This window comes from Lontra canadensis, unplaced genomic scaffold, assembly GCF_010015895.1.
Source record: "Lontra canadensis isolate GAN:19392208 unplaced genomic scaffold, GSC_riverotter_1.0 scaffold105, whole genome shotgun sequence".
In the NCBI taxonomy this organism is placed as follows: domain Eukaryota; kingdom Metazoa; phylum Chordata; class Mammalia; order Carnivora; family Mustelidae; genus Lontra; species Lontra canadensis.
Genome location: NW_022631099.1, coordinates 5474104 through 5501111, shown reverse-complemented (window position 1 = coordinate 5501111; position 27008 = coordinate 5474104). Strand labels below are relative to the sequence as shown.

General features: G+C 44.8%; 1 protein-coding gene and 1 long non-coding RNA gene across 3 annotated transcripts in view; one reads left to right on the top strand and one right to left on the bottom strand.

Annotated features, from left to right (window-relative positions):
* The window catches only part of LOC116855633, a 96140-nt gene extending 81418 nt beyond the window's left edge, over positions 1 to 14722 (bottom strand). The window contains exon 1 of the long non-coding RNA XR_004380409.1: positions 14578 to 14722. This is a non-coding gene — a long non-coding RNA (uncharacterized LOC116855633). The remainder of the gene's footprint in view (positions 1 to 14577) is intronic.
* LPIN3 (lipin 3) overlaps positions 14363 to 27008 on the top strand; it is a 39637-nt gene continuing 26991 nt past the window's right edge. For both annotated transcript variants that reach the window (XM_032838484.1, XM_032838483.1), the window contains exon 1: positions 14363 to 14522. In XM_032838484.1, coding sequence (XP_032694375.1) covers positions 14463 to 14522 — 60 coding nt within the window. In that variant the 5' untranslated portion in view covers positions 14363 to 14462. The remainder of the gene's footprint in view (positions 14523 to 27008) is intronic.

Sequence of the window (27008 nt, the reverse complement as noted above, 5' to 3'; positions counted from 1 at the left end):
TGAACCTCTGCTTGGAGCTCCAGACTCACTTCTACTAAATTCCTCCTCTTCCCTCACCCACTATGTTCAATATGTACCATGGCCTCCCCTCCACCCATCCTCCACTACAGCCAGAGCAGTCTTTTTGAAACTCTAAATTGGACCATGCTACCCCCTACGCAAAATGTACAATGGTTTCCCACTGCCCTTAGAATAAAACCTTAACTCCTTGTCATAGCCTGACATTCTTATGTGATGCGGGCCCCGCTTCCCTCTGCGGCATCTTTGTAGGCAAATCGCCCTCCTGCTTGCTATGCACCTACTCGGCCACCTTTTAGTTCCCAAACCCTGCAAGCACAGGGCAACCTCAGGACCTTTGCTCAGGCTGCTCCCTCTGCCAGGAATGCTCCTGTCTCACCTGCCCTCCTCCAACTAAGTAGCCAGAAGGAGAATTGCTCGTAAAAGTAGCCAGAAGGCGAATTGCACCACAGAGGTCCTCCTCTGCCCTGTGCCTAGGGCTTCACCACCAACCAGCTGCAGAGTCCAGCTTTCCCAGCTCCCCATCAGGGGCTCTGATGTCAGGGACTTGAGTCCGAGCTCTTTTCTCTGCTGCTGGTTGTGCTGCTTCCGTCACGGCGCCACCTCATCAGTTTTCTCATCTTGAAGAAGGGAAACAGTGCCTGCCTCCCCAGCTGTTAGGAAGCTCATCTCAGAAGGGGTGTAAACACCGGTTCTCACCTGCCTATGTCCCCTGACCTGAGGATATCTCCCACCTTTGCAGCGCTGGCCTTCCCCAGCAAACAGTTCCAGACCCTTGGCCCTTCCCACACTCTGTCCCTCACGGCAGGAGGGGCAGCCTGTCTGTTCTGTCCTAGCACTCACAGGGCCTGCCTCTCGCTCCTCAGAGCCCCTGCCACCACTTGGCACACGTGAAAACCCACACACTCCAAATTCACCTCCCACCCAATAAATGCCTCCCACAGCCCTCTCTCTTTTGGCCTTGGTCACCAGCTCCCATCCTAAGCCTGGTACATAAAAATCTCCCAGACAGTCATCCATGTTTTTCTCTTCCCCACTCTGCTGGTGGGACATGGACACTCAGGGAAGCCTTGGAATCCCTGTTTCGAAGATGGCAGAGCATCCATCAGTCTGGGCCCCCTCCATACCCCAGAGCAAATTGGATTTGAAATGGGCATGAAAATGTCGACCATTTGAAGCCACCGAGATTCCAGCAGGGTTTACCTTACAGGAGCTAGCATGTCTCTATGTAACAGAGGCTGGACTTACACAGCTGGACAGAACAGGGCGGGCTCTAGTGGTAAAGAACATTCATACTAAAGCCTGGAGCTAGGGTTACTCCTGGCCTCATGACACCAGCTCTGTTTATATAGTACTTACCCTCTCCATAGTACTTTAAAATACATGTTCTCCTCTGACACAATCATCACCACCATCACTTACTACTCTTGTTATAGCTGATGGGGAAGAATGAAGAAACAGGCCTAGAGAAGGTAAGCTGTGTCCAAGGCCCCAGAGCTAGCAAACGGAGGCACCAAGACTGGACCAAAGGACTCCTGACTCCAAATCCAATGGCATCTTCCCTATAGCATCCAGTCTTTCCGAGCCTCATTCAAGGGAGTGCTATGGCAGTAACACTTGGGGCGGGGTGCCTGAGTGGCTCAGTGGGTTAAGCCTCTGCCTTTAGCTCAGGTCATGATCTCAGGGTCCTGGGATCCAGCCCTACATTGGGCTCTCTGCTGGGCGGGGAGCCTGCTTCCCCCTCCCTCTCTGCCTGCCTCTCGGCCTACTTGTGATTTCTCTCTCTGTTAAATAAATAAATAAAATCTTTAAAAAAAAAAAAAAAAAGAAAGAAAGAAACACCTGGGGCTGAAGTACAGGGGCTCTGGAATGACCCAGAAAAGACAGGCAGCCTGGCAGAAGTGGTTAAAGGCAGACTGTGGAGGTCTTCTGTACAAACTCAGACTGCGGAGCTTAACTTTCATTCAACAGTGGGGAGCCACAGTCAGCCTCTACCTCAAGCCCCACAGCAATCACACTACACCCTTGGAGACCTCGCTGCACAGCTCATCCGGGCCATCAGCTGTTGCCAAATGTCCACGTCGCAAAGAACACAGAAGCCTTGATGAGGGCAAAACTTCTGGTCTCCTACTTTCTGTAGCCATCTCTGTATCCCCAAATAGTCTCACCTCTTTGCATACGAAGTGAAAGAGGGGCTCCCCCCTCTGGCAATATTACTGACCATCCCCTATGCGCACCTTCCTACCCCTGGAGGAGCATTTGACCAAGAATATGACCTTTCTTTCCCTGGAATCTCTGCCTTCTTCCTTTCTTCCAGTTCTATCTCTTTAGCCTCTGAACACGCTAGAGCCCCTCTCATCCTAAAATCATCCCTTCGCACAGCCCCTTCTCGTCCGCACGCTTCAGAAGTGATCTCCCTGAAGAAACAGGAGCAGCAAACATGCATCTCCACTTCACAACCACGGATTCTCTGTTCCACCCCGTCATGTCTTATGACACTGAAAAAATCACCTCTAATGACACCTCCTCGGAGCTAAGTTCAGTGGACATACACCAACATTTCTCTTGGCCTTGAGGCTCTTGACAATGCTGCACTCCCTCCTTGAAATTCTCCCCCTGCCTTGATTTCCAGAAGCCCGCTCTCTCCTGGTTATCCTCCTGTTCACTCCTTCCTGGCATCCTACCCTGGTTCCTCTGCCTCTGCCTTTCCTCCCAATGCTGGTGTTTCCTGACTTCATCTTGATCCTGGTCGCCCCCTGGTCCGTCCTGGTTCCATCATGACACCTCCTCTTACCTTACATACTCTGTGATTGAAATCAACCACAAACATAGCTTCAACGGACAGACCCAAGCCAGTAACTTCCAAACTCCTACATCGGCAGTCCAGATCAGTCGTGTGAGCTCTTCTCGACCTCACTGCATCTGCCTGCGCTTGTCTCCAGGTAGAGTCCACGGCACCTCAAACTCCACATGGCTAAAACCACACTAAGCCTTTTGTTTACCCCACGTGTTCTTCCTCTTTCTGCATCAATAATGAGAGCATCTGTCAAGTCCTGCATCAGTCTGGGGTCTCCAGGGAAACAGAACCAGTAAGATACATGTGTGTATGTGTGTTAAGTATACACACACATGCACAGATTAAGAGATTTAAGAACTGGCTCACACAATTGTAGGAACTGGCAAGTCTGAAATATGTAGGGAAGGCCTAGAGGCTGGACATTCAGACGAGTCCTGATGCTGTAGACTTGGGCTCATTCCCCACTCAAACAGGCAAGAAGACGGTCTGGCCCTCTCGCCTCTACACTCCCAGCACCCTACACATAGCAGAAGCTCAGTAATTGTTGGTGAATGGCTAACGAGGCATAAAGTGAAATGCTATTAAGTGAGAATGGGACCAGACCAAAAGATGTGGATGGCTGTGCATTTTAATGAGAAAGAATCAGGAAACTTGAATAAGGCTGTATTATAAATCAAAATACAGTCCTTCTGAGACATTTATTTGCCAGAATTACCTAACCACTACACCTATGCCTGAATGAGAACCATCACACAGACAGAAGCACATCTGTTCCAGTCCTTTGCCTGAATGTCTCAACAACTCTGTGAAGTAGATATGGAAAAGAAAAGGCACAATTTATGGTTAAACTGAGGTTTCAAAAGACTAAAGTCTTGTCTAGGTTACTACAAAAAATATCCACAATGAAAGGTCTTAGATCTTCAGGGATATGCAGGACGAGTGACCATAAAACAACAGAAGGTCAGACAAAAAGGAACCAGATAGTCCAAAATGGATGATTTTGGATTTAGGATGTTTATCTACCTAAATCTGTAAAAACTAAAGATATCTTCTACAATTTACAAATGATACTTTTATTCTATTTTAATCATTGTTCAGAAAAACTTTTGTCTTTCTACTCTGTAAGTCCATGTTATGTATTACAATCTTAGTATTATCACAAAGCCATTGTTGGAGCAATAAATTTCTTGTTAGATAGTAAATATCTAGGAGCACTGTTTTCTGAAATAATGCCAGTAAGTATTAAATCTATAGTTCATTAGGAATGACTAAATAGGCTATATTAACCCCAGACACCAAAAAATTGTTCATTTTCTAATTATTTAAAAGCATTAAAAATTAATGAAATATTAATAATATTTAGTTTCAGTATTACATCTGGGGATTCTCTGAAGTACACAGTGTTCCCTGAAGCCACAGAGTAGTGGAAACCCTCCATTAGCCATTCCTATTAGTCAAAGCAGGGACTGATTACCCCCACTATATTTGTATATATAGTTAACTGACCTTCTCAAAGCTCTTTTCTAGGTAGTGTCATTTATTATAAAACTCTTATAAACCTTGTTAAAAGATTCTTTTATTACAGTTGACAGAAAAGAGAGGCAAATGCCCAAGGTCATGTCATTGGTGAATGGCACAAGCAGGACTATACCCCAAGCCTTTCTGCCTCCTGGCCTACTTATGTATAAATCTATCATGGCTTCCCAGCCATGGATCCACCAGACTTGGGAGCAGCATGAGGCCAGAGAAAGACCATGTCTAACTGCTCCCCACTGGTGTCTAGCATAGAACCTGATACACAGGAGGCACAAAATAAGGACATTATTGGGGGAGTGACTGGATTCATTTTCTTAGAGTTGCTTTAGTTACCTGCATGGTAAAATGGGGGTATACAGTATTGCCAAATAGCTATTAAAATGCTACTGGCATTATCAGGAATAAACAAAGAAAATACTATTTTTTTTTTTCAAAACTGTATATGCTGATTCCCAAAAAGATCAGAATTCTGAGCCAGGGTCCCATTTCAGCACAAAAAGTAGCAAATGGTATGTTTTCAGCTTCCTAGAAAATTAAGTGTTGAATTGAAAGGGCAAGGAGAAGAGGGGAAAATTCAGTCTTATATGGGAAAGGAAAAACTGACCACAAGGTCTCAGACCTAACAATGACCATGTGCAAGGGTGGCACAGTGGTCCAGTTGTAGCTAACCTATCATGGCAAGAAATGAGCTTGCCAAAGGAGGAGTCACCCAAATGGACATATGTCAGCCAAAGAGCCTTCACTATGGCACAAACATGTAGCTTTGAGGCAGGCCAACCCCAGAAACAAGGCACGCAGAGGCCTGGAACAGGTAGACCCACTCTGTAAAACCCTCTGTGATTACCCATGCTAGAACAAGGGAGAATGAGAAGAAGCTGGCCTCCTTCCGTTTATCATGGCCCCAGCACATAGGGCTCTCCTGCCCGCACTGCCAACCACTCCCAAGAAAGACACTTGGAAATGAGATGGTGAGTATTCAAGAGGTCTCCTAACGTGCCTGACTATTCCTTTCCTATAAAGGCCTCACCAGCCTCACTTAGAGTTCCTTCTTCCCTCAAATCCTAAACCATAGACCTAAACATATACCTTCCATTATCACTGGTTATCTGGTTTTCTGTTCACCATAGCACTGGATTTCCAATTCTTTGGATTTTATTTATTTTATTTATTTATTTGGCAGACAGAGATCACAAGTAGGCAGAGAGGCAGGTAGAGAGAAAGAGGGGAAGCAGGCTCCCCGCTGAGCAGAGAGCCCGATGCGGGGCTCGATTCCAGGACCCTGGAATCATGACCTGAGCTGAAGGCAGAGGCTTTAACCCACTGAGCCACCCAGGAGCCCCATGCCCCTTAAGGGCTTCCATAGAAGCCCTTCTCCACCATACATTCCTAAATACTTTATACTTAATTACAAAGACCAGTTACCCAAAATAATTAAGGAGTGAGGCATTCTGGATGAGTACAAGTTAATTCAGTAAGCACCAACGTATCTCTGTAGTCTAGCTAAAATAAATGATGTCTTAGTAAACAGGGACTATCACATATAACAGTTCCAAATGTTACCAAATCTTCAAGATCCTGTGTGAATAAAACACTCTCTGAAAGCGCCCTGCCATCCCCTCTCTCCACTTCCACTCACCGCCAGAAATAGCCTCTCTTTCGTCTGCGAGCCTACATTTTGATTCTACCTCCTTGCAGCATGCAGCAGAGTCTGCTTGAGGTCAGAGATGTAAATGCGTCTTGTCTAACTCTTACAAAATGTTTGAAAACAGACCTTTTTTAACCCTTTGCTGCCTAGTTCACAGTAGGCATACAAACACTTCATGAACTGAGTACATTTAGTGGTTGAAACATTATAAAGAGCACCAAAATACAGCAGAGCCTTCGTAATACAGCATAATACAACAGAATCCAGGGGTTCCTGAGCTGTGTAGGGCAGTTAAGTATGATATTAAAATACTATCATGAAAATATTCATTGGCATCTGTTCAGTATTTCTCAGCTTTAGAAGATGTTTTCCTAACATGGCAAAATATTCTGAATTTCTGTTTTCTTTTTTAAAGTGGAATTACTTTTTTTAAAAAATCTCAACTTGCAAAGGGAAAGTTCTGGTTGAACTGGCATTACTAAACTTCCATTGCCACGTTTTCTGGGTTTCAAGATGTGCATTCAGGTGGCGCCCTGTAGTTCACCAAGGAGATGAGGCAGTAAGTGGAAGGATGTAGTAAGTGCCAGGAGTATAACCAAGATGCTGTGCCACGTTTGGCGCCCAGCTCAGCGGTTTGAAAGCCAGGCTCGTCAGCACCAGCCATGCTCAAAGGAAATAAGAAATGGAACACATGATAGAGCAAATCGAGTTTTAGGCTTGAGGTCCATAGCAACCACTTCTAGCAAGGCTGACAGCATTCTTTTCCTGCAGCTTTAGTGTTTGGGTATGACAAACCAGGCTGGAAGTGAAGTTTAAATATTCTAAACACTGCAACTCAAACTCAAACCTCCTTACTAGCAACAGGGGATTCTAAATAGTCAGCCAAGAATGACTAACTCTAAGTTCCCTCCCAGCAGCTATTCTTTTGCAGGAGTCCTCTTTCTTGTCATGAAAAGGAACAGAATTTTCTTGGTGAAAAAACAGAGAAGGGGGTGGGGGGAGTAGGGCTGCCGCTATGGTGATATTAAGTATCTAACCATGTATACGGCCCCTTGGGAATAATCACCGCTCTTGTCTTTAGCTTGTCAAGGAGTAAATGTTTTAGTCCCACACCTTCAGAGACAAAAATGTGTCACGTAAGTTAATTAGAAGGGTAACTGAAGCACTACAATATTCCAGCTTAGGACAGAAAGCATTCAAAGTTGTATTACTTCCTTCTCAGCCTCATAACCTGATCTCTTCCCATCGAACAGGACAATTATGATTAGTTAATGTATTCAGGGACCACCGAGGCAATGAATGTCCCCGCACTGCTGTCCATTGAATTATTTCATACAGCGTTTCCAGCTCTGTCATCACCAGCTTCTCTCCTTGCTGTGGTCAACGTGCTCACCTCTAATGGTGGGTCCCTTAATTCACTGCTTCTGATATCAGACAGACCTGGAAAGCTAAGCTATTTAGAGTCATGGGCCAAGGCTCATGCCTCCCCGCCTCATCTCCTTCATACCCACGCAGTCAGTTTCCAGACCCCATGATCTTAAATACTATAGCTGTGTTCCCCAAACTTGCCTAATTATAAAGAATTACCAGGTATGTGTGTGGTAGTGGGAGAGTTTAAAATATACATTCCCAGTCTCCTCTCCTATAAACTCGAATCCAGTGGCCCTGGGAGAGGGCCCTGACATCTGTATTTTTAACACACGGCCTCAGATGATTTTCATGACCAAGCTTAGAAACACACACAACATGTCACGGGTGCTGCCCCCTTGAATGGGGGATTCCTTCTGAAGCATAATGAACCTGGGCCAAGGCCAACTCCTTCCAGAAAGACCCTGCAACCAATAAAGCTGAAAGGTCTTTGCTCTTCCACTGTCCTCAGGCAAAACCCCCTCATCTTCTGAGGATCCTGCAGGGCGGCCATGCCTCTTCTCTTGCTGGTAATTCATTCACTGAAGACTTGGTGCACTTTTCTTCTCTCCATCCCAGATGCCTGCCATCCCTGGGATGGGTTTTCTGACCACATGGATGACCCAAACAACTCTCCAGCCTCTCGGTTACTTGACCTCCTTGATGTCACTCATCTTCACTGAGTTCACTTCATTTTAGCCATCGTGCCTGTGGCAAAACCTAGGAGCCCATCATGTCCAATAATTAACTGCTCCAGCTCTAAAATCTTCCACTCACATGTCCCTGTATAACCATGTCCTCCCATTACTCTATCACTCCAATACAAACACACACTCCTTGACTTCATCAACACCTCTGGTCCTTTTCTCCTTCTCACCCAGCCTAAAAACCCTTACCTGTCATGTTAATCACTCCCTGGCCAATACCCAGACCCTCTGCCCCACCAATCCTCTGCCAGCAAACCTCAGCCCTGGCTCAATCCAACCATATGCCTTCCATGCTCCCAAAACCTGGCAGCTGAATGGTACTGATACCCCAATCCACCCATGGTCTCCGACCTCAACAGAGCCCTGCATACTGTCAGGAAATCATGGACATTGCCCTAAGTTCACTCTTCCTGACCTCAGTTCTATGTCAAATCTCCTTCTTCTCCCTTTGACCTCTTCTCACTTAGTCTTAGCAGACAACCTCACCCTCTACCTCACAGGGTTGTTGGAAATGACCAAACGAGCACTTGATCCTAAGCCAACCCACCAGAAAATTCAACTGTGACCCAATATTTTTTTTAAATTTTTTATTTATTTTAGAGGGGGGGTGAGGGGCAGATGGAGAGAGAGAATCCCAAGCAAACTCATGCTAAGCCTGATGCCAGGCTCAATCCCACGACCCTGAGGATCGTGACCTAAGCCGAAATTAAGAGTCTGCTGCTTACCTAACTGAGCCACCCAAGCTCCCCTGGTGAGTATCTCTCTGATGAAAGAGAAAAAACCAGCCAGACTCTCAAAAATGGCCAGCCTCTCAAAAGATCTATCCTGAGAACCTGAGAATCTTTAAGATGAAAAGGAGTTTAAAAAGAAGAAGACTGGGCGCCTGGGTGGCTCAGTGGGTTAAGTCGCTGCCTTCGGCTCGGGTCATGATCTCAGGGTCCTGGGATCGAGTCCCGCGTCGGGCTCTCTGCTCAGCGGGGAGCCTGCTTCCCTCTCACTCTCTCTGCCTGCCTCTCTGCCTACTTGTGATTGCTCTCTGTCAAATAAATAAATAAAATTAAAAAAAAAAAAGAAGAAGAAGACTATCTTACCTCAAGCATTTAACAAGTATGAATCTAAACATAAAGTTGTCATATATCACTAGAATGATTATAAATCACAAGCCAAATAGTGAATTCCCTGGTCATTTTTATAAATTCAAAGCCAGAATCAGTGAAACAATACTCTTAGTTATGATCTTTCACTCTTACCCAAATTTGAATTTGTTGATGGGGCTACAAGTCTTTTCCTGAGGGTTTTTTCCCCTCCTTATAACATTAATAGCCAACATTCACTGTTTTTTTTTGTATAATTATGTTACTCACCAAGACCCTGTGAGATAAGAACTATTATTTTTCTCCATTTACAGCTGAAAAAACAGACTTAGACTTGTTAAGTAATTTGCCCACAGGCTTACAGTTAGAAAGCAGCAAAGGCAAAATTAAAACAGAACTCAAACTCATCTATGTGCTTTGGCATAGTGATTTTTAACAGCAATTTCCCAGGAAACGCAGCACCCTAATCCAATTTTTATACTCCCGTGTATGCTCAGAACCCTCAAACATTACTATTATGGCCTATTTCACATTCATTCATCCCTGCATTCACATCAGAAGACAGTAATGAATAGGAGGAAAGTTTCTACAGTCAGATCACATAGATTCAAATCCTAGCTCCACCACTTTCTCAGCTGCGTAACTATAAAATTTATTCCTCTAATCTCATTTTTTCCAACTAGGATGCAGAAATGATAGCGTAATAATCACAGTCACCTTCGTCAGTTCTCCCAAAGATTTAAAGCTAATACATGATTAAAAAAAAAAAAAATACACGATTGCACTTAGCAGTGGACTTGACACACAGTAAGTCTCCAAAAACATTAGCTGTTATTGAAACTAGTATTCAAGGGGCGCCTGGGTGACTCAGTAGGTTAAGACTCTGCCTTAGGCTCAGGTCATGAACTCAGTGTCCTGGGATCGAGCCCCACATTGGGCTCTCTGCTCAGAGAGGAGCCTGTTTCCCCCTCTCTCTCTCTGCCTGCCTATCTGCCTACTTTTGATCTCTCTTTGTCAAATAAATAAATAAAATCTTAAAAAAAAAAAAACTAGTATTCAAAAGGTATTGAGGACCCGCACCCATTGGATTCAAGGCAAGAGCACTGGGTGCCAGGACTGCACCATAAACAGGCCAAGGCTCTCTCTGCCCTCGTAGGTCTTGCAGTGTCCTGGGAGAGCAGACAAAAAAGAAGGAAACAGATCAATGAGATACTTAGAATTTTGGTAAAGCACTAAGCAGGAAATGCACCAGTACTAAGAGGGGACAACAGGGAGGAAGCTACCAGGTAAGGGGTGATCAGAAAAGGCCCCTCCAAGGAGGGACATTTTAGCTGAGAGCAAATGTGGGAGAAGGATCTTTAGGAGAAGAATAGGGGAAGGGTGCCAAGGAAGAGAGAAGGGCTTGTACAGAAGAGGAGGAGAGCTGGAACATTAGAGGAACTGACAGTTCCAACCTGAAAGAATGGCTGAGCAAGTAGCAGAGGTTGGAGAGGGAGAGACAGAGGCCGAGCACCTCAGATTAAGAAGTGTGGGTGTGGGTCCAAGTGCAGTGGGAAGACTGCAGGGTGGGGAGGGAGGGGCGGGGGGGGTGGATAACATGACCTGGTTTGCTTTTAGTAGCATCACTCCGGCCACAACGGGAATGAACAGAGGTTAGAAGAAGGGAGGAGCAGGCCAGAGCAGAAACTGGGAGACCAAGTACAGGCAGAGGCAGTCACCCAGCTGGGAGGACGGCAGCCGGATTAGGAGGATGGAGAGAAGGCAGGAGTTGAGGTATTGTGAGCCCCGGCCGACGGGCTGCGCTGATGGGTTGGATGTGGGGTGAAGAATCGAAGACAACTTTCAGGTGTTTGGCTTGAACAATGAGAGGACAGTAAGGACAAAGACAGGGAAGGCAGGGGGTGAAGAAAGCTGGAGAGAGGGGAGACAGGAGTCCGGAATAAGGGATATACATCTGGAGGGTGGAGAGGGAGATACTTGGGGCATATGAGGTTTGAGAGGACAGTGGGGCAGCAAGTAGAGACAGCAGGAAGGCTTTGGGTAAAAATGCAAGACTAGCATGAGAGAAAGGTCCAGGAGGGGGTCTAACCAAGGGAAGGGGGGCTAGCATCCAAAGGGTATTAAAGTCCTGGGGATGGATGAGATCATTTAGGGAGAGAATATGATGACAGAAGGGAGGTAGCCAAATGACAAAAGAGAAGAAATAATAAGAAACCAGGGTGGTGTGTGCCTGGATGGCTCAGTCAGTTAAACGTCTGCCTTTGGCTCAGGTCATGATCTCAGGGTCCTGGAAAAGAGCCCTGGATCGGGCGCCCTGCTCAGTCGGGGACTTCTCCCTTTTCTGCTCCCCCTGCTTGTGCTCTTGCTCTATCTCTCTGTCAAATAAATAAAATAAAAATCTTTTTTAAAAAATGAAAGAAAAGAAAGCAGGTTGGTAATCTAAAACTGAGCATGACTGCCGGTCAAGCAGCCCGCGCACAAACACACAGAACTGCCCCAACTCTGTGCTCGATAAAGGCCTAAGGAACAAGTAAAAATAAATTCTTAATGCGTTCCTTTTAGGACATTAAAAGAAAACTTTCATTTAGAATTTTCCCCCAAGTTCTTGTATATTTGAGGCATAAGAAAAAAACATTTTTGAAGGTCTATGGATTGTATACAAAGGAATCCTTTTCCTTATGCGCAAAAAACAAGGATTTTTTTTTTTTTTTCAAAAACTAGCCTAATTGAAATTCAAGCTTTTAAAAAGGCTTACATTCATGCCATTTCCTTTCTGTAAAAATTCTATCCCAAGATACAATTTTCCCCATCCTTATAATGAAAATGCAATTATGTTTTACTACAGATATCATTTCATACTGAAAGATGAAACTGTTACTTTCAAACCGTTCAAGAGTCACATGAGAGATGTAAAATGCTCAGAGATCAAGGATTTATTTTAAAATGTTGAGGGGAAAAAAAAAAACTTAAGTATACCTGTGAGGCCATCCAAAAACTGATAAGGAGTTGAAAAGGATAGAACTGCCAGGAAAGTAAGTAAATATAACAGCTACTCCTCAAATGAAAACACATTAAAGCTGTAATTATATCTCTGGGTATCTGTTGACACAAAAAAACTCACTATGCTCTTGAGGCTTGTACTATCACTAAGAACTACCGAATTGAAATCACAGCTGTAAACATAACTGGATACTTTACACTTTTCGAAGATTTCCAATGTGACACAAGGGATAACGCATACAAAAAAGAGCCAGTAACAACTGCCAAAAATGTTTCTTCCCTCGATTGTTCAAGTTAGATCAAGACTATAATTCTTAGATTATAAGCCTCACTTGTAAAATTCTTCTCAGATACGTAAAGGAAAGGACTATCTTGACTTCTAACGGATTGTTGCCCCACTCCAGGATAGACCTATCTAAAAGCCTAGGAGGCTACAGGAAGGTGATAAGAATGGTCAGATAATGAGCATTCATTCACTCACTCATTCAACAAATATTAAGCAGCTATAATGTGTCAGGTGCTGTTTTGAGCCCTGAGGACACATCAGTGGAAAAGTCTCACATTTCTGGGTGAATGGGGGAAAAGAGACATAAACTAACAAATAAATATGTACGCACCAGTGGGAGTAAGTGCTATGAAGAAAAGGAAGGTTAAGGAGGGTTAAGGAGAATAGGGGAATGGGGTGTATTTTACACAGAAGGGTCAGGAAAGCCTAATAAAGTTACATCTGAACAGAGACCTGAGCCAAGAACCATGATATCCAAGGAACAGAGTTCTAGGCAGAAGGAATAGAAAATGCAAAAGCACTGAGGCTGGCATATGCTTAAAGTTTTAAAGGAACAGCAAAGAGATGTGTTTGGCAAAACTGGAAGTGAGAACAGGGAAGTAGCCTAGTTAGCCAGGGCAAGGACTTCATATTTTACTTTAAAATGAGAAGCTACTGGAGCGCTCTAAGTAGAGGATCCAATTTATTTTTTTAAAGTATCACAAAGGGAACACAAGTTCTTACTCATACACAAGTTTTATGAGTAATAAATAGGTCCAATACATACCTACAGAAGAGGAGACAACATCTCCACCTTCAGAGTATTTTAAAGTTGCAAATCAGATTAAGCAAAGAATTATGTATAATCACCACTGAATCCCTACATCCATCCTCCTCCTCTCATGCCTTTATGAGGCATACATAATCTGTAAGATTATACATAATCTAATTATAAGTAGGAAAAAAGCATATGATAAAACAATCACCTAGTATAGTAGCACTTTTGTAAGAAAAAAATACTTATGCAGAGGAACAACAGACTAAAAGGATAAATACCTAACTGTGGTTTCCTATCCTTTATGGGATTACGATTTTTTTCCCAAGCTTTTTTTTTTTTTTTCTAGTTTAATGCTTTAAACGTGAATTACTTTTGTAATTTTTAATGTTGTCTTAAAAAAAAAAAAAAAAACCTCCTACCAGGAGAATGCTCTAGTCTGAAACCATACTTAAATATGAAAACAAAACACAGAGAACATTTTCTGCAAAAATTACCCCATCTCCACGCAATGTTTGCCCGTTTGCAAAGCAGTGCACAAATCAAGCGCTGCTCCATGTATCAAGGTCACAAAACCAACTTGGTTAATATGTTTATCATTACATAGTAGCTCTGTCCTCTACAGCTACTTTGATACCATCTTTCCAAGGCAGCAATAGAAGGGCCCTTTCATTAATTTCCTAAGACTCTTTGATACTACTTTGCTGCTTCTGGATTTTTCCACTGTATGTCTCTTAGAAACAAATTAAGCCCGAATAAGTTGTTCCAGCTAATGAAGTGCGCGTTTGGCTCTTTCCCCGTGGTTGAGGACAATCCGGCAAAATACCAATTGTTTCAGGACGCGTTTTCTCTTGGTTTCTAAATACCGCGATGCCAAGTTTCTACAAATAAAGAACGTCAACACAACAACGCACAAGAACACGGATACATGGAAACTACTGTCGCCCCTTTTTAAACCGAAGATGTGTGGAGTCTCCTGAATAAATACTATGTGTTCACATGACACAGATAAAAACAGAAAGGAGTGTGCCCTCCCCTCCTCCTCTACCTAACCTCTCCTCCCCACCACAGAACAGCTTCTCCCAGGGCACAAGCCCAGGGCAATCACTGCTCAGAAATGCAAACCACGCAACTCAAAGTGACTCAAGCTCTCAAACACTTTCCACCTAAGCTCCACATCCCACCCGCCCCTCAATCACTTCCGACAGGCTGCTCTGAATGGAAACCCCAAACTGCGCTCACACGCCCCTCTCGGCATCCGGGCTCCCCGGGCCCAGGGTGAGTGTTTTCGCGTGGACAAACGGGGGTCCCGGGGTTCAGGGCTCTACTGTACCCCCAAGCGGCTGGAGTCCCCGGCTCAGCTGCCTCCTCGGCGGAGCTGGCGCTCTCCACGCCAGGGGCAGGGGCTGCCCCACGCCCGCAGCGGCCCGCGGGAGCCGCAGCGAGGGGCTCCGGGCGGCCCGGCATCCCCGCCCCGCCGTGCGCGCCCCCCCTCGGGGCTCCCGGGCGCCCACGCGGTCCCGCACCGCGCGCTGGGACACGCACCCTCGCGGGGTTGGCCGGGCATCTGCCCGCGCCCCGCTCCCCTCCGTGCCCCCTGGCGCTCGCGTAGCGGCTGCGGCCCGCGGGGTCTACACCGAGCCCCAGGACGCCCGAGCCCGGGGGCTCAGTTGGGGGGTGCTGACAGATGGGGCGAAGGCGGGGCTTCGGGGGGAAGGGGCGGAGCCTGCGCGCATGGGGGTGCTGGCGGCTGACAGAAAGACCCGGGGCAGCGGGCGGGAGGGGCTGGCGGCCGCCGCGGGCAGAGCCGGGGGGTCAGGCGTGGCGGGAGGCAGCTGGCGCAGACACGGGGGGCTGACAGGCAGAGAGAGACACACACACGGAGACTGACAGTCGCGGGGGCGCGCGGGGCCGGCGGGCCGCGGCGGGCGCTCACCTGGCAGCGGCGGCGGCGGCGCCCGCGGCCGGGCCGGTCTCCCCGCGCTCCGGGCCTCCCTCCCGGCGGGCGGGCGGGCGGCCGGCGCAGGGCCCGCGGAGGCGGCGGCGACGCCGGAGCCTCGGACTGCTGGGCGGCGGGGACGCAGCTGCACCAACCGACTCCGGGCCGCTCGGCTCGGCTCGGCTCGGCCGCACTCGGGGCTGCTCGGCTCCGCTCGGCCCCGCTCGGCTCGGCTGGGGGCGGGGCCCGAGGCCCCCCGCCCAGGTCGCCTCCTGCGCCCGGGGGGGGCGGGGCTTTAGTGCGGGCGCGAGCCCCCTGACGTCGCGGGGAGCGGACCTTGCCCCGGACGCATGCGCAGGCGTCGTCCCGCTTTTCCCCGCTAGGAGACTGAAGGGGGCGGAGAAGGAGAGCACAGGGGGCGGATGCTGCGGCCCCAGAGGTTCCCGGCTTTTGTGCTCCATATCCTGGTCTTTATGGAGGACCACCTAAGGAAGGTCACACAAGGCTACTCTTTCGAAAGGATGTAGGCAGGGCAGGGATCCTGGTCCCTGCCGGCCCCTCTCCCTACAGTCCGGTGTTGCCCAACAAGCATCGCCTGGGAGTTGGTGTTTCTTTCTTCCCACCAATGCTCCACGGCAGTTTTTAGTCTCTTCTGTTTCTAAAGGACAACAACCTCTAATGGCTTTTTAACATTAAATTTTCGGGTACTTGACAACTTGCAAGCATGAGTCCCCGCAGGTACAATGATGCTATCCTTTCTTAACAGCTTCCATTGTGTCACCTGTAACACCCAGGATGGGGTTGGGCCTTTCTGTGTTTTTTTCGTCATACGTCGCAGATACCTGTGTTGTCATGGAGCCCAAGCCTATGGCAGATATGCTCAGAAAGCGATCCCCACCTTTAGAATCCAGTGATTAATACACAGCAAGAGCTCTGCAGTCTGACACATCTAGGTTGGCATCCCGGATCTCCATCGTACTGACAGATTAATAATTGGCTGGGTGACTTTGGACATGCCACTTAATCTTTAATCCAAAAAGAGCAATGAAAATATTAGTAATTAAGCCAGTAGAAGTGATTGAAAGATTTAAATGACAGCACCCATTAAGCTTTCTGCACAGTACCTGGTGTTCAATAAATAAAGAGGACTTGAACATCAGGTTGCATTTTAACCCTCAGATTCTGAAAAACAGTGAACGTATAAAGTATTGAGCAATGTGTCAAACTTGACATATCCAAAGCCAAACTCTGGAACTGGCTCCTCAATTTGCTCCTTCCAGTCTTCCCCACCTCATTTAAGATCAGTTACATCTGTCTGGTGGCTCTGGCCAAACCTTGAAGTCATAGTTAACTCCTCTTTTCCTATCAACATATCCCACATGTAATCCAATAGCAAATACCTTTAAAATACCCTCCTTTGAGCCTTTGTCACCTTCTCCCTGGAATATTGCAGTAACCTTCTACGTGCTTTCCCTGATTCACTCTGCTCTCAGAGAGCTTGTTCTCAAGAAGCTAGAGGGATTCTGTTAAAACATAAGTCAAAGCATATTTCTGCCCTTCTCTAAAGCCTCCAATGCCTTCCCATCTCAGAGCAAAAATCAAACTCTTTTTGTCAAGGGCCTCCGAGAGCCTATTGTGACCTCCCCCCACCCAACACTCCTCCCCTTCTCTAACTGCCTCTCCTTGCACCCTACCCCTTTACTCCATTCCAGCCACACTAGCCTCCTTCCTATTTCTGAAACATGCAGGCTCACTCCTACCTCAAGACGTTTGCATTTGCTGTTTCATACCCCCAAGGTTTCAGAAAGGCATGTGCCTTTACTCCAAATATCAAAATTTTCAAAAGTAACTGCCTCAGACTCACCTAGACCACTCTACTAAAACATCAAGTCCCACCCTCCCCCATCATTCTCTCTCCCCTCATCCCGCTTTGCTTTTCCTTATAGCCCTTATGACCTTAATATTTGTAATGTTCTGAGGGCAGGGCTTGGTGTTGCTCATCTGCAGTATCTGGAAAATGGCCTGGTATGGTGAGATCCTCGCTATATATTCCTTGAATGAATAAGAGTATATATGGAGGAACGCCTGGGTGGCTCAGTTGGTTAGGCCACTACCTTCGGCTCGGGTCGTGATCCCAGGGTCCTGGGATCGAGTCCCGCATCGGGCTCCTTGCTCGGCGGGGAGCCTGCTTCTCTCTCTGCCTCTGCCTGCCTCTGCCTGCCTCTCTGCCTGCTTGTGTGTACTCTCTCTCTGGCAAATAAATAAAATCTTTAAAAAAAAAAAAAAGAGTATATATGGAACATGTTGCTCAGAGTTAACTTCATTTACTCAACAAACTTTTTGAGCATCTATTCCAATCCAGGTACTGTGGGATATGGAGGTAAACAAGGCATTCTCCCAAGCACTAAGGAAATCAGAGTTTCAAATGAGAAAGACATATAAAGAAGTACTTTTGGAAGAAATATGGGGCACCTGAGTCGCTCAGCCCATTGAGCGTTTGCTTCAGCTCAGGTCATGATCCCAGCGTCCTGGGATCGGCAGGGAGCCTGCTTCTCGGTCTCCTGCTCCCCTTGCTTGTTCACTCTCTCTCTGTCAAGTAAATAAAATCCTTAAAATCAACAATAACAACAACAACAACAAAAACCCTTAAAAAATGGAAGGGAATCTGTAACACTACATGTATGTGCTACCTGCTTTGGGAAGCCAAGAGAAGGACATAATTAATATAATATAGGAGAGTGTAGAAAGTCCTTCCACGGGAGCTGAGTCTGAAGAATTGAGGGAGGAGGAGAGGACTCCAGGCAGAGAAAACAGCATGTACTCAATAACCAGTTACTGAGTTAGGAATATAACCAGTTGGGATCTATGTCACAAATAGTATTTACCCAAGGAGACAAATTATTTTTCTTTAAAAAAATAAATAAGCAGGTTCCAGATGATCGCTATAATAATGTCATCTGAACACACTCACATTCTGATGAGCTTTCTGAAGCAGGAAAGGAACTGCCAGAAGTATAGTTGATGCAACAGAATTGCCACCTGACTTCTGTTTTACTGGAATAGGCTACACCTGTGACCCTTTTGTATACGTGTCAAGGTCCAGAGCCAAAGAACTTGCACCAGTTAGGAGTTTGCTGGCTGCGAGTACCAGTATTCTCCCAGATCACTTAAAAAAAAGGAGGAGGGATTTATCTTACAGCTTTTTAAGGGTCAAAGGGATGGGTCTCTCAGGCCAGCAAGAACCCAGATGGACTTCTGGATGGATTGGAAGCACAGGGTTACCAGTAAGACTCTCACCACAAGCTTGTTTTCTCTCCTTCCAGGTAATACAATGGAAAAATACATCTACCAACTACTCCCAAGTACGTGATATAATTCCAGCTACACTAATTTTTTAGTCTCTGTGGGATCTTTCCAATCCCAAAATCTCAGAGAAGAGGCTCTAATTGACCCAACTTGTGTCAGGTGTCCCTTCCCTCCCCCAGAACAATCATGACCAGCTTACAGGTCACGTAGTCCATGAGAAACTCACTTCTGTGGATCAAGACCACAAAAAAAGAGAATTGCTTTGAGTTGAGGAAATATCTTTTTTTTAAAGATTTTATTTATTTATTTGACAGACAGGGATCACAAGTAAGCAGAGAGGCAGGCAGAGAGAGGAGGAAGCAGGCTCCCCACGGAGCAGAGAGCCCGATGTGGGGCTCGATCCCAGAGCCCCGGGATCATGACCTGAGCCGAAGGCAGAGGCTTTAAACCACTGAGTCACCCAGGCACCCCAAGTTGAGGAAATATCTTAAAAGGAGTCCCTCAAACAACCATGAACTCCACTTAATGGCAAAACACCTGGGAGGCATTTGATAGTCACACAGAAAGTGAGTACTGAGTTTTCCTGATTTCTGCAGAGTAGGGAGGCTTCTTTTTACATAGCAATCAAAACCATAAGTTATTCCTTTCCCAACAAAAAGTGGGCAAAAACTGGGGTGGTCTCCATAAGCCCTCTGTGGTGCATATTCTGCTGGCCTCCTGTGGTAGTGCACATTAATGCTAGCCACCAGACATTTCTGGTGTGTTTTCCATACACGTGATAGGATTGTACTTCCTTAGAGTTTTGAGTCAGGGATGGCCACACCACTTCCTTTGGTCAAATAATGTGTGAGTAGATGTACTCCCAGGTCCAAACTTTAAGAGCTAGTAGGCAATTCTGTATACTCTCTTTCCCTCAGCAACAACAGGCAACGCTGAAGATGGTGGTAACTCCACGATTCTGGGTCCTGAAGGGAGGAAACATTAAATAGTGGTCCCCCAGGGAACTCACAGTACACATGTAGTAGGAGCAAGAAATAAACTTTGCTGTTATAAAAAGACTGGGGCTTGTTTACTACCACAGCAAAACCTAGTCTATCCCGACAGATACACCTTCTAACATCCAGTCTATCCCACTGGCCATTGTACAGCACGGAGGCACTTTGGATGGGATAGACCCCATCCCCCACATGTGAGTGTGGATTCTCTGCTAAGTCAGTTGACTTAATCCCATCTACCTCGTACTGATGGCTTCAGGAATAGATCTCTTACCGAGGCCTACATCTCTCAGTATCCAATATTTTCCCCATCACAATAATTGAATAAAATCCTATTTCCTTGGATGTCAGTGAAGGACTATTTGCTGCTGGCAACTGTTGTGTGACCATGAAGACAGCCAGCCTAAAGAGGAAGCCAACACATGAACAGGAAAAGTCAGAACAAAGAGAAACAGAGTTGGAGGGCTGATTAAGGCTTACCTGAACCAACAAAGTCAGGTAAATCAATAAATTTCCCATATTATTGGTTCTCATTTGAGTTGGGTTTTCTAGTCCCCAGAAACATTCCTGCTGTGGCTCTCCTACCATATTCACTGCGTAGTGCTAAGCAGTAGGTAGCACTACAGAATCACAAGGGGGAAAATGTCTCGACTTTAGACAATCACAGGAAGAGAAGCTGAAAATTCTGTGATTTACATGCCAGCTCTTTTTCTAGAACAAGGTATCACAATGCAGGCAGAGGGCAGACAAGGAACAGTAACCAGCTGAGAACCAAGGATTCGAAGGAGAAGGATCCTATAGAACCAGGAGAGTGACAGGCCTCCGGCTTAATCAATAGTACATAGTTGGTATCATACAGAGTGTTCTATCCCTCTCTAAACATTTCTGTTGCATTTATCAAGTCTGGAGTGAAAGAATCCAGGAGGCAGTTTCATGCAGTAGGTAAGGAGGATTTGACTTTGAAACTACTGGGCTTGAATCCTGTCTCCCCCACTTACTCGCTGTGTGAACTTGAGTAACTTTCTTAAATCCCTAATGTAGTTATGACAATCGAGTGAGATACTTCCTGTTATTATTAACAAAGTATGTGATGCATTATAAGGACTCAGTGGGTAAAAAGGATGTCCCATCAATTTTTTTAAGAAAGGTTCTGGGACACCTGGGTGGCTTAATCAGTTAAGCATCTGCCTCCAGCTCAGGTCATGATCCTGGGGTCCTGGGATCAAGCCTTGCATCAGGCTCCTTGCTCAGTGGGGAGGCTTCTTCTCCCTGTGCCCCTCTCCTCTGCTCATGCTCTCCCTCTCTCTTTCACACACACACACACACACACACACACACACACACACACACACATAAATAAATAAAATCTTTAAAAATAAAAAAAAAGAAAGACCTGAATCTAGTTTGCCAACTTGTTGCCTCTTGGCTCTAAAGCCTCCCTTCTTTGGCTTGCCCTGTGATCCTGGAGCTGAATTCTGTAAACATTTCCCTTATGCTAGTGGCACAATGTTAGGCTCTGTCAGTAGAGAGAAGGTTGGAGAAATTTACAAAAAATAAATAATAAAATAAAATAAAAAATCATAAGGGGCTTCCTGGTTCAGAACCTTCCTGATTCTTGCTCCTATGGTTGCCCGTGGTCTAGGGAGACCCAGTGTTGCTCACCCTTTAGTGAGCTGTTCCGCCTGCTTCTGGTCTATAGCCTGTGGCCATCCATCAAACATCTCCACCGTCCACTGGGCTAAATTCCTCCTCTAACAAGGCCCCAGTCTCACCTTGGGGTTGGGGGACAGGCACTTGCTAGTTTGTCCTCGCCTTGGTCACTCTGCCTCAGCCCTAGAGATGGTAGGTACGGTCTATAGTTACTATGCCTACATTCTTCGGAGCTCTCTTTTGACCCTTTTAGTTACTGACTATCTTTCATTAGCTAAGAATTCTTCATATTAAAGGTCCCTTATTCAAATTACTGGTGTGGTTTCTGCACCCTGAGTGAGCCCTGTCTGATACACCAGTGGCCCCAACTGCCCATTAGACAAATTTCTGGTTTTAAAAACGAACTAATTTGTGGGAACAGGTAGGGGGAGTACAATTGTGTGTATAATATAGAATAGTAGTTACAAAGTCATGACTTCATCCTCAAGAGAACACTGTAAGAGACATATAATGGTGTCCTGATGTCAGAGCCAGTCTTCTGCCTGTCCCTATAAATGGGGTTCTGCTGGACCAGCCCAGCCCAGCCCAGCTCAGCCCAGGACCTGAGCCAGACATGACGGGCAGGATCCTGAGGCTTATCACAAGATCCTAGAGTCACATCTTGATTATAAATATATAGTTTCTGTTGGGTCAGAGAGGGGTTTGAATGTCCATAAAACCTTCCCAGCTCAAGGCACTGTTTGTCCCCACCCACCTCTCTTCCCCCCTCCCCCCAAAGTGTATTGTGCCTTGCCTGCTATTAGGTTCTGAGTATGCAGCCCTGAATAAAACCAGAGACCTTCATGTACCTTACGGTCTAGTAAGTAAGGCAGACATTGGTCAAATAATCAAAAACATAAATCTTACACAGTACGTGGTACCATGAGATCCACTAATAGGAGGCTTTGGTTCAAAGATGTTTAAGGAAATAGTTGATATGAAACCTAAAGGAAAAATAGGGGTTAAATTAGATGTATTAGTCTGCTCAGGCTTCCATAACAAAACACTATAGACCAGGTGGCTTAAACAAGGGAAATAAATTTTCTCAGTTCTTGAGGTTGGAAATCCAACATCAAAGCCCCAGCCAATTTGGGTTTTGGTGAGAACAATCTTCCTGGCTTGCAGATGGCTGCTTTCTTGCTATGTCCTCATATGACCTTTCCTCAGTATTTGTGTGCAGGAAGAGAGGGAAAATGAGCTCTCTGGTGTCTCTTCCTCCAAGGACACTAATTCTAGTGGATCAGGTCCTGATCTAGTGGATCAGGACCCTACCCTTATGACCTCAATTAATGACCCCCTTACTCCAAATACAGCCACACTGGGAGGTTAAGGCTTCAACATATGAATTTTGGGGGCATACATATATTTATTCCATAACAATAGGTAAATAGGGGCAAGAAGAGTACTTCCTATAGAGGGAACAGCACATGCATAGGCCCTGTGGTCATCAAGGATACGTGGTGCTTTAAAAAAAGAAGAAGGAAAATCTATAATGAGGCAGATAATTGGAGGAGATAAGGCTGGAGAGGTGGCCAGTGGCCAGATCATGTATAGCCTTGAAGTTCTTGGTAATAACTTAAGTCCTATCCTAAGAGCAATGAGGCTTTACTGAAGTGAACTGAGTAGGGACATTATAGTGAGTGGAGACCAAAAAGGAGGGATCAGAATAAGCCCAGAGAGAACCATAATGAAGCTGTCCAGGGTTATCTAGGCTCAGCCAAGATCACGCAAGTTGTCACTGGCTAGCCCGGAAGAGTCACTGGCCAGAAAGTTTTCCCAGGACCAGAGAAGAGAACCTGTTTCTGGCCCAAGCGAACTATGACCTACAGGTTCTCTGTGGTCTTGGCTTCTCTCAGCTATAGTCCACCTGGTAGACCCCATGCCTTATACCACACCAGTGAGACAGACTAGCTCTCTGCCTGGTTCTGTATCCCTAGCCCACACTGGCCCAGCTTACCTTCCTCCTTTTCCCATACTGGACCACAGAACTAAGATTCAACATGTTAGCCCCTGACAAAGCAGACTGACCAGTAACTGCCCATCCCCTCTCTAGACTCTTCAGTGTGACATTCAAGCCCTGAGCCAACAAAACTCTTTACACTTTACTTTAATCTAGGATCCTGAAGAGCTTTAATTTAAGAGAAGATGTGAACTGGAAGTGATCCATTCCCTTCACAGATGGTTTCAAGTCATCTGAGTGGACTAGATAACGTCAAGCTCTGAATACAGAGCAAAAGGATCCTAAAATGTTAGCCCTCCTAGGACTTAGGAGAGAAAAGCGTCTTTGGGGTGCCTGAGTGTCACAGTCCGTTAAGCGACCCACTCCCGGTTTTGGCTGAGGTCAAGGTCTCAGGGTCGTGAGATTGAAGCCCATGTCAGGCTCCCCATTTAGTGCAGAGTCTGCTTCAGATCTTCTCTCTCCCTCTTCCCTCCTGTTCTTGCTCTCTTTCTCAAACAAATAAATACATTTTTTTTAAAAAAAGAGCATCTCTTTTGAAGAGGTTTATACCATTCTAACCTTAAAATAGTTTCTATAAACAATTTTTAAAAAGCACTACAATGCCTAATCCACAAATGCGGCCAGACACATAAGAAGACAAGGCACCCCAAGAGGAAACAAGTAAAACAACAAAGAAGCGGACTTATGATGACCCCAAATACAAGAAATTATCAGAGACCAAAAAACAGCCAAACACATTACATTCATGGAGATAAAAGCCAAGCTTAGACAAATAAAAATCATGAGATACCACTTCACAATCATCAGGATGGTTATTATCCAAAAAAGAAAAGAAAAAGAAAAAAAACAGATGTTGGCATAGATGCAGAGAAATTGGAACACTTGTGTGTTATTTGTGGGGATGTAAAATAGTGCAGCTGCTGTGGAAAACAGTATGATGGTTCCTCAAAAAATTAAACATAGAACTACCATATGTACCAAAAATTCTACTTCTAGGTTTATATCAAAAAGAACTGAAAGCAGGAACTCGGAACAGACACTTGTACACCCTTGTTCATAACAGCAGCATTCACAATAGCCAAAAGGTAGAAGGTACCCAAATGTCCATTGACAGATGAATGGAAAAGCAAAATGTGGTATATATACACACAATAGACTGTTATTCAGCCTTGAGGCTTGGGTGGTTCAGTCAGTTAAGCAGCTGGCTCTTGATTTCAGCTCAGGTCATGATTTCAGGATCGTGAGATTGAGCCTCACATCCTGGCTCTGCACTCAGCAGAAAGTCTACTTTTCTCCTTCTCCCTCTCCCTCTGCTCCTCCCTGAGCTCACACATGCTGGCTCTCTCTCTCCTAAAAAAATAAATCTTTAAAAATAATAAAGAATATCATTCAGGCTTAAAAAGGAAGAAAATTCTCGGGATGCCTGCGTGGCTCGGTGGGTTAAACACCAATTCTTGTTTTTGGCTCAAGTCGTGATCTCAGGGTTGTGAAATAGGGCCCCAGGTTGGGTTCTGTGGTGGGCGTGGAGCCTGCTTAAGATTCTGTTTCCCTCTCCCTTTTCTCCTCTTCCCACCACATGGGTGCTCTCTCTAAAAAAAGGTGGGGGGGGATCCTGACGCATGCTACAATATAGATGACCCTTGAGGATATAATGCTACATGAAATAAGCCAGTCACAAAAGAATACTGATGACCCCATTTACATGAAGCACCTAGAATAGTTAAATTTACAGAGACAGAAAGCAGAATGGTAATTGCCAGAGACTGGGAGGAGGAATGAATAGGAAATTATTGTTTAATTACATTTTTTTTAAAGTTTTCAGTGTTGCAAGAAGGAAAAAAAAATTCAGTGTTGCAAGATGAAAAGAGTTCTGGAAACTGGTTGCATAAAAATGTGAATGTACTTAAGACTAGGAAACTATACTTAAAAATAGTTATGATGTCAAATGTTGTGTTTCTTTTACCACAATGTGGAAAAATCTAATGGGAAAGATGAAATAGAATAATAAAAAAATATTTGATCCAAAAGAAGAAAAAAAAAGAGGAAAATGGGAACAAAAACGAGGTAGGACAAAAAGCAGGCAACAGGACTTTAGATGTGAATGGTTTGTTACCCTATCTGTAACTATGTTAAATGTAGGTAGACTAAATAGTCTAACAAAAAGAAAAAGATCAACAAGGAAAATTTAAACAAAATACAAGATTCAACTATATGATGTTTATGACACATTTTAATATGAGGACATATAGATTAAAAGATAAAATACTCTAGCTAAAATTTTAAATAAGAAGTATTACCTATCTTATACCAATTCTCTTAGAAAATAAAGAGAACACTTCCTAACTTATTTTATAAGGTCAGCATCATTGTATCACCAAAACCTGACAAGAACATGTAAGAAAAAATATAGTCCATTATAACTCATGACCATCAATACAACAATCCTAAACAAAATGTTAGCAAATCAAATACAGAACAGATTAAGAGGATAAGGGGCGCCTGGGTGGCTCAGTGGGTTAAAGCCTCTACCTTCGGCTCAGGTCATGATCCCAGAGTTCTGGGATCGAGTCCCGCATCGGGCTCTCTGCCCGGCAGGGAGCCTGCTTCCCTTCCTCTCTCTCTGTCTGCTTGTGATCTCTGTCTGTCAAATAAATAAATAAAATCTTAAAAAAAAAATTAAGAGGATAAGAAGTCATAACCAAGTAGAGATTATCTCAGGAATGCAAATTGGTTTAACAGTTAAAAATCAACCAACCACATTAATAGACTAAAAGGGAAAAATAATTTGATTATCTGAATAAATGGTAAACAAAAGCATTTGACAAAATGCAACACTTATTCACAACAAAAACTCTCAGCAACCTAAAGACAGAAGACAATCGGGATGCCTGGGTGGCTCAGCGGATTAAGGCCTCTGCCTTTGGCTCAAGTCAAGACCCAGCCAGGGTCCTGGGATCGAGCCCCACATCGGGCTCTCTGCTCAGCGGGGAGCCTGCTTCCCTTCCTCTCTCTGCCTGCCTCTCTGCCTACTTGTGATCTCTGTCTGTCAAATAAATAAATACAATCTTTAAAAAAAAATAAAGATAGAAGACAACTTCCTCAATCTGATATAGGAGATATGGGGGAAAAACTAGAACCAACAGCATTCTTAATGGTAAAATAGTGAGCATTTTCCTCTCTAAAATTAGGAACAGAGGAGAATATTAGTTACTAGCACCTCTAATCAACATTTTACAAGCTGTCCTAGCCCGGGCAATAAGGCAAGAAAAGGAAATAAAAAGTCATAAAGATAGGAAAGGAAAAAGTAAAACTGTCTTTCTTCAAAAATGATACAATTGTATAGGTAGAAAACCCTAAGAAATATCAAATAAATTTTTAGAACCAATAAATTATTGCCTTAGTGTAGCTGCTATAACAAAGTATCACAAACTGGGTAGTTTATAGACAACAAAAATTTATTTTCTCCCATTTTGGAGGCTGGCAGGCTGAGATCAGGGTGACACCATGGTCAGGCAGGTTCTGATGAAGGCTCTTTTCCAGGTTTCAAAATCAATATACCAAACTCAACTTCACTTCTATATTCCAGCAAATGTCAGAAAACTGTTTTTTAAGAATAGTCAGAAAAGTTTTGAAATAGCAAAAGAAGAAAAAAATATAAAGTTCCAAAAATGGATCTAACAAAAGACATGTATGACCTCTATGGAGAAAACCTTGAACATTTTAACAGACATTAAAGAATAAATGAATAGTGGAGAGAGTAAACATGTTAATAGATGAGAAGACTCAATACTGTAAGGCTGTCATTCTCTTCAATTGGTCTATAGATTCAAAGCAATTCCAGTTGATTTTCACATGACACTTGACAAGATCATTCT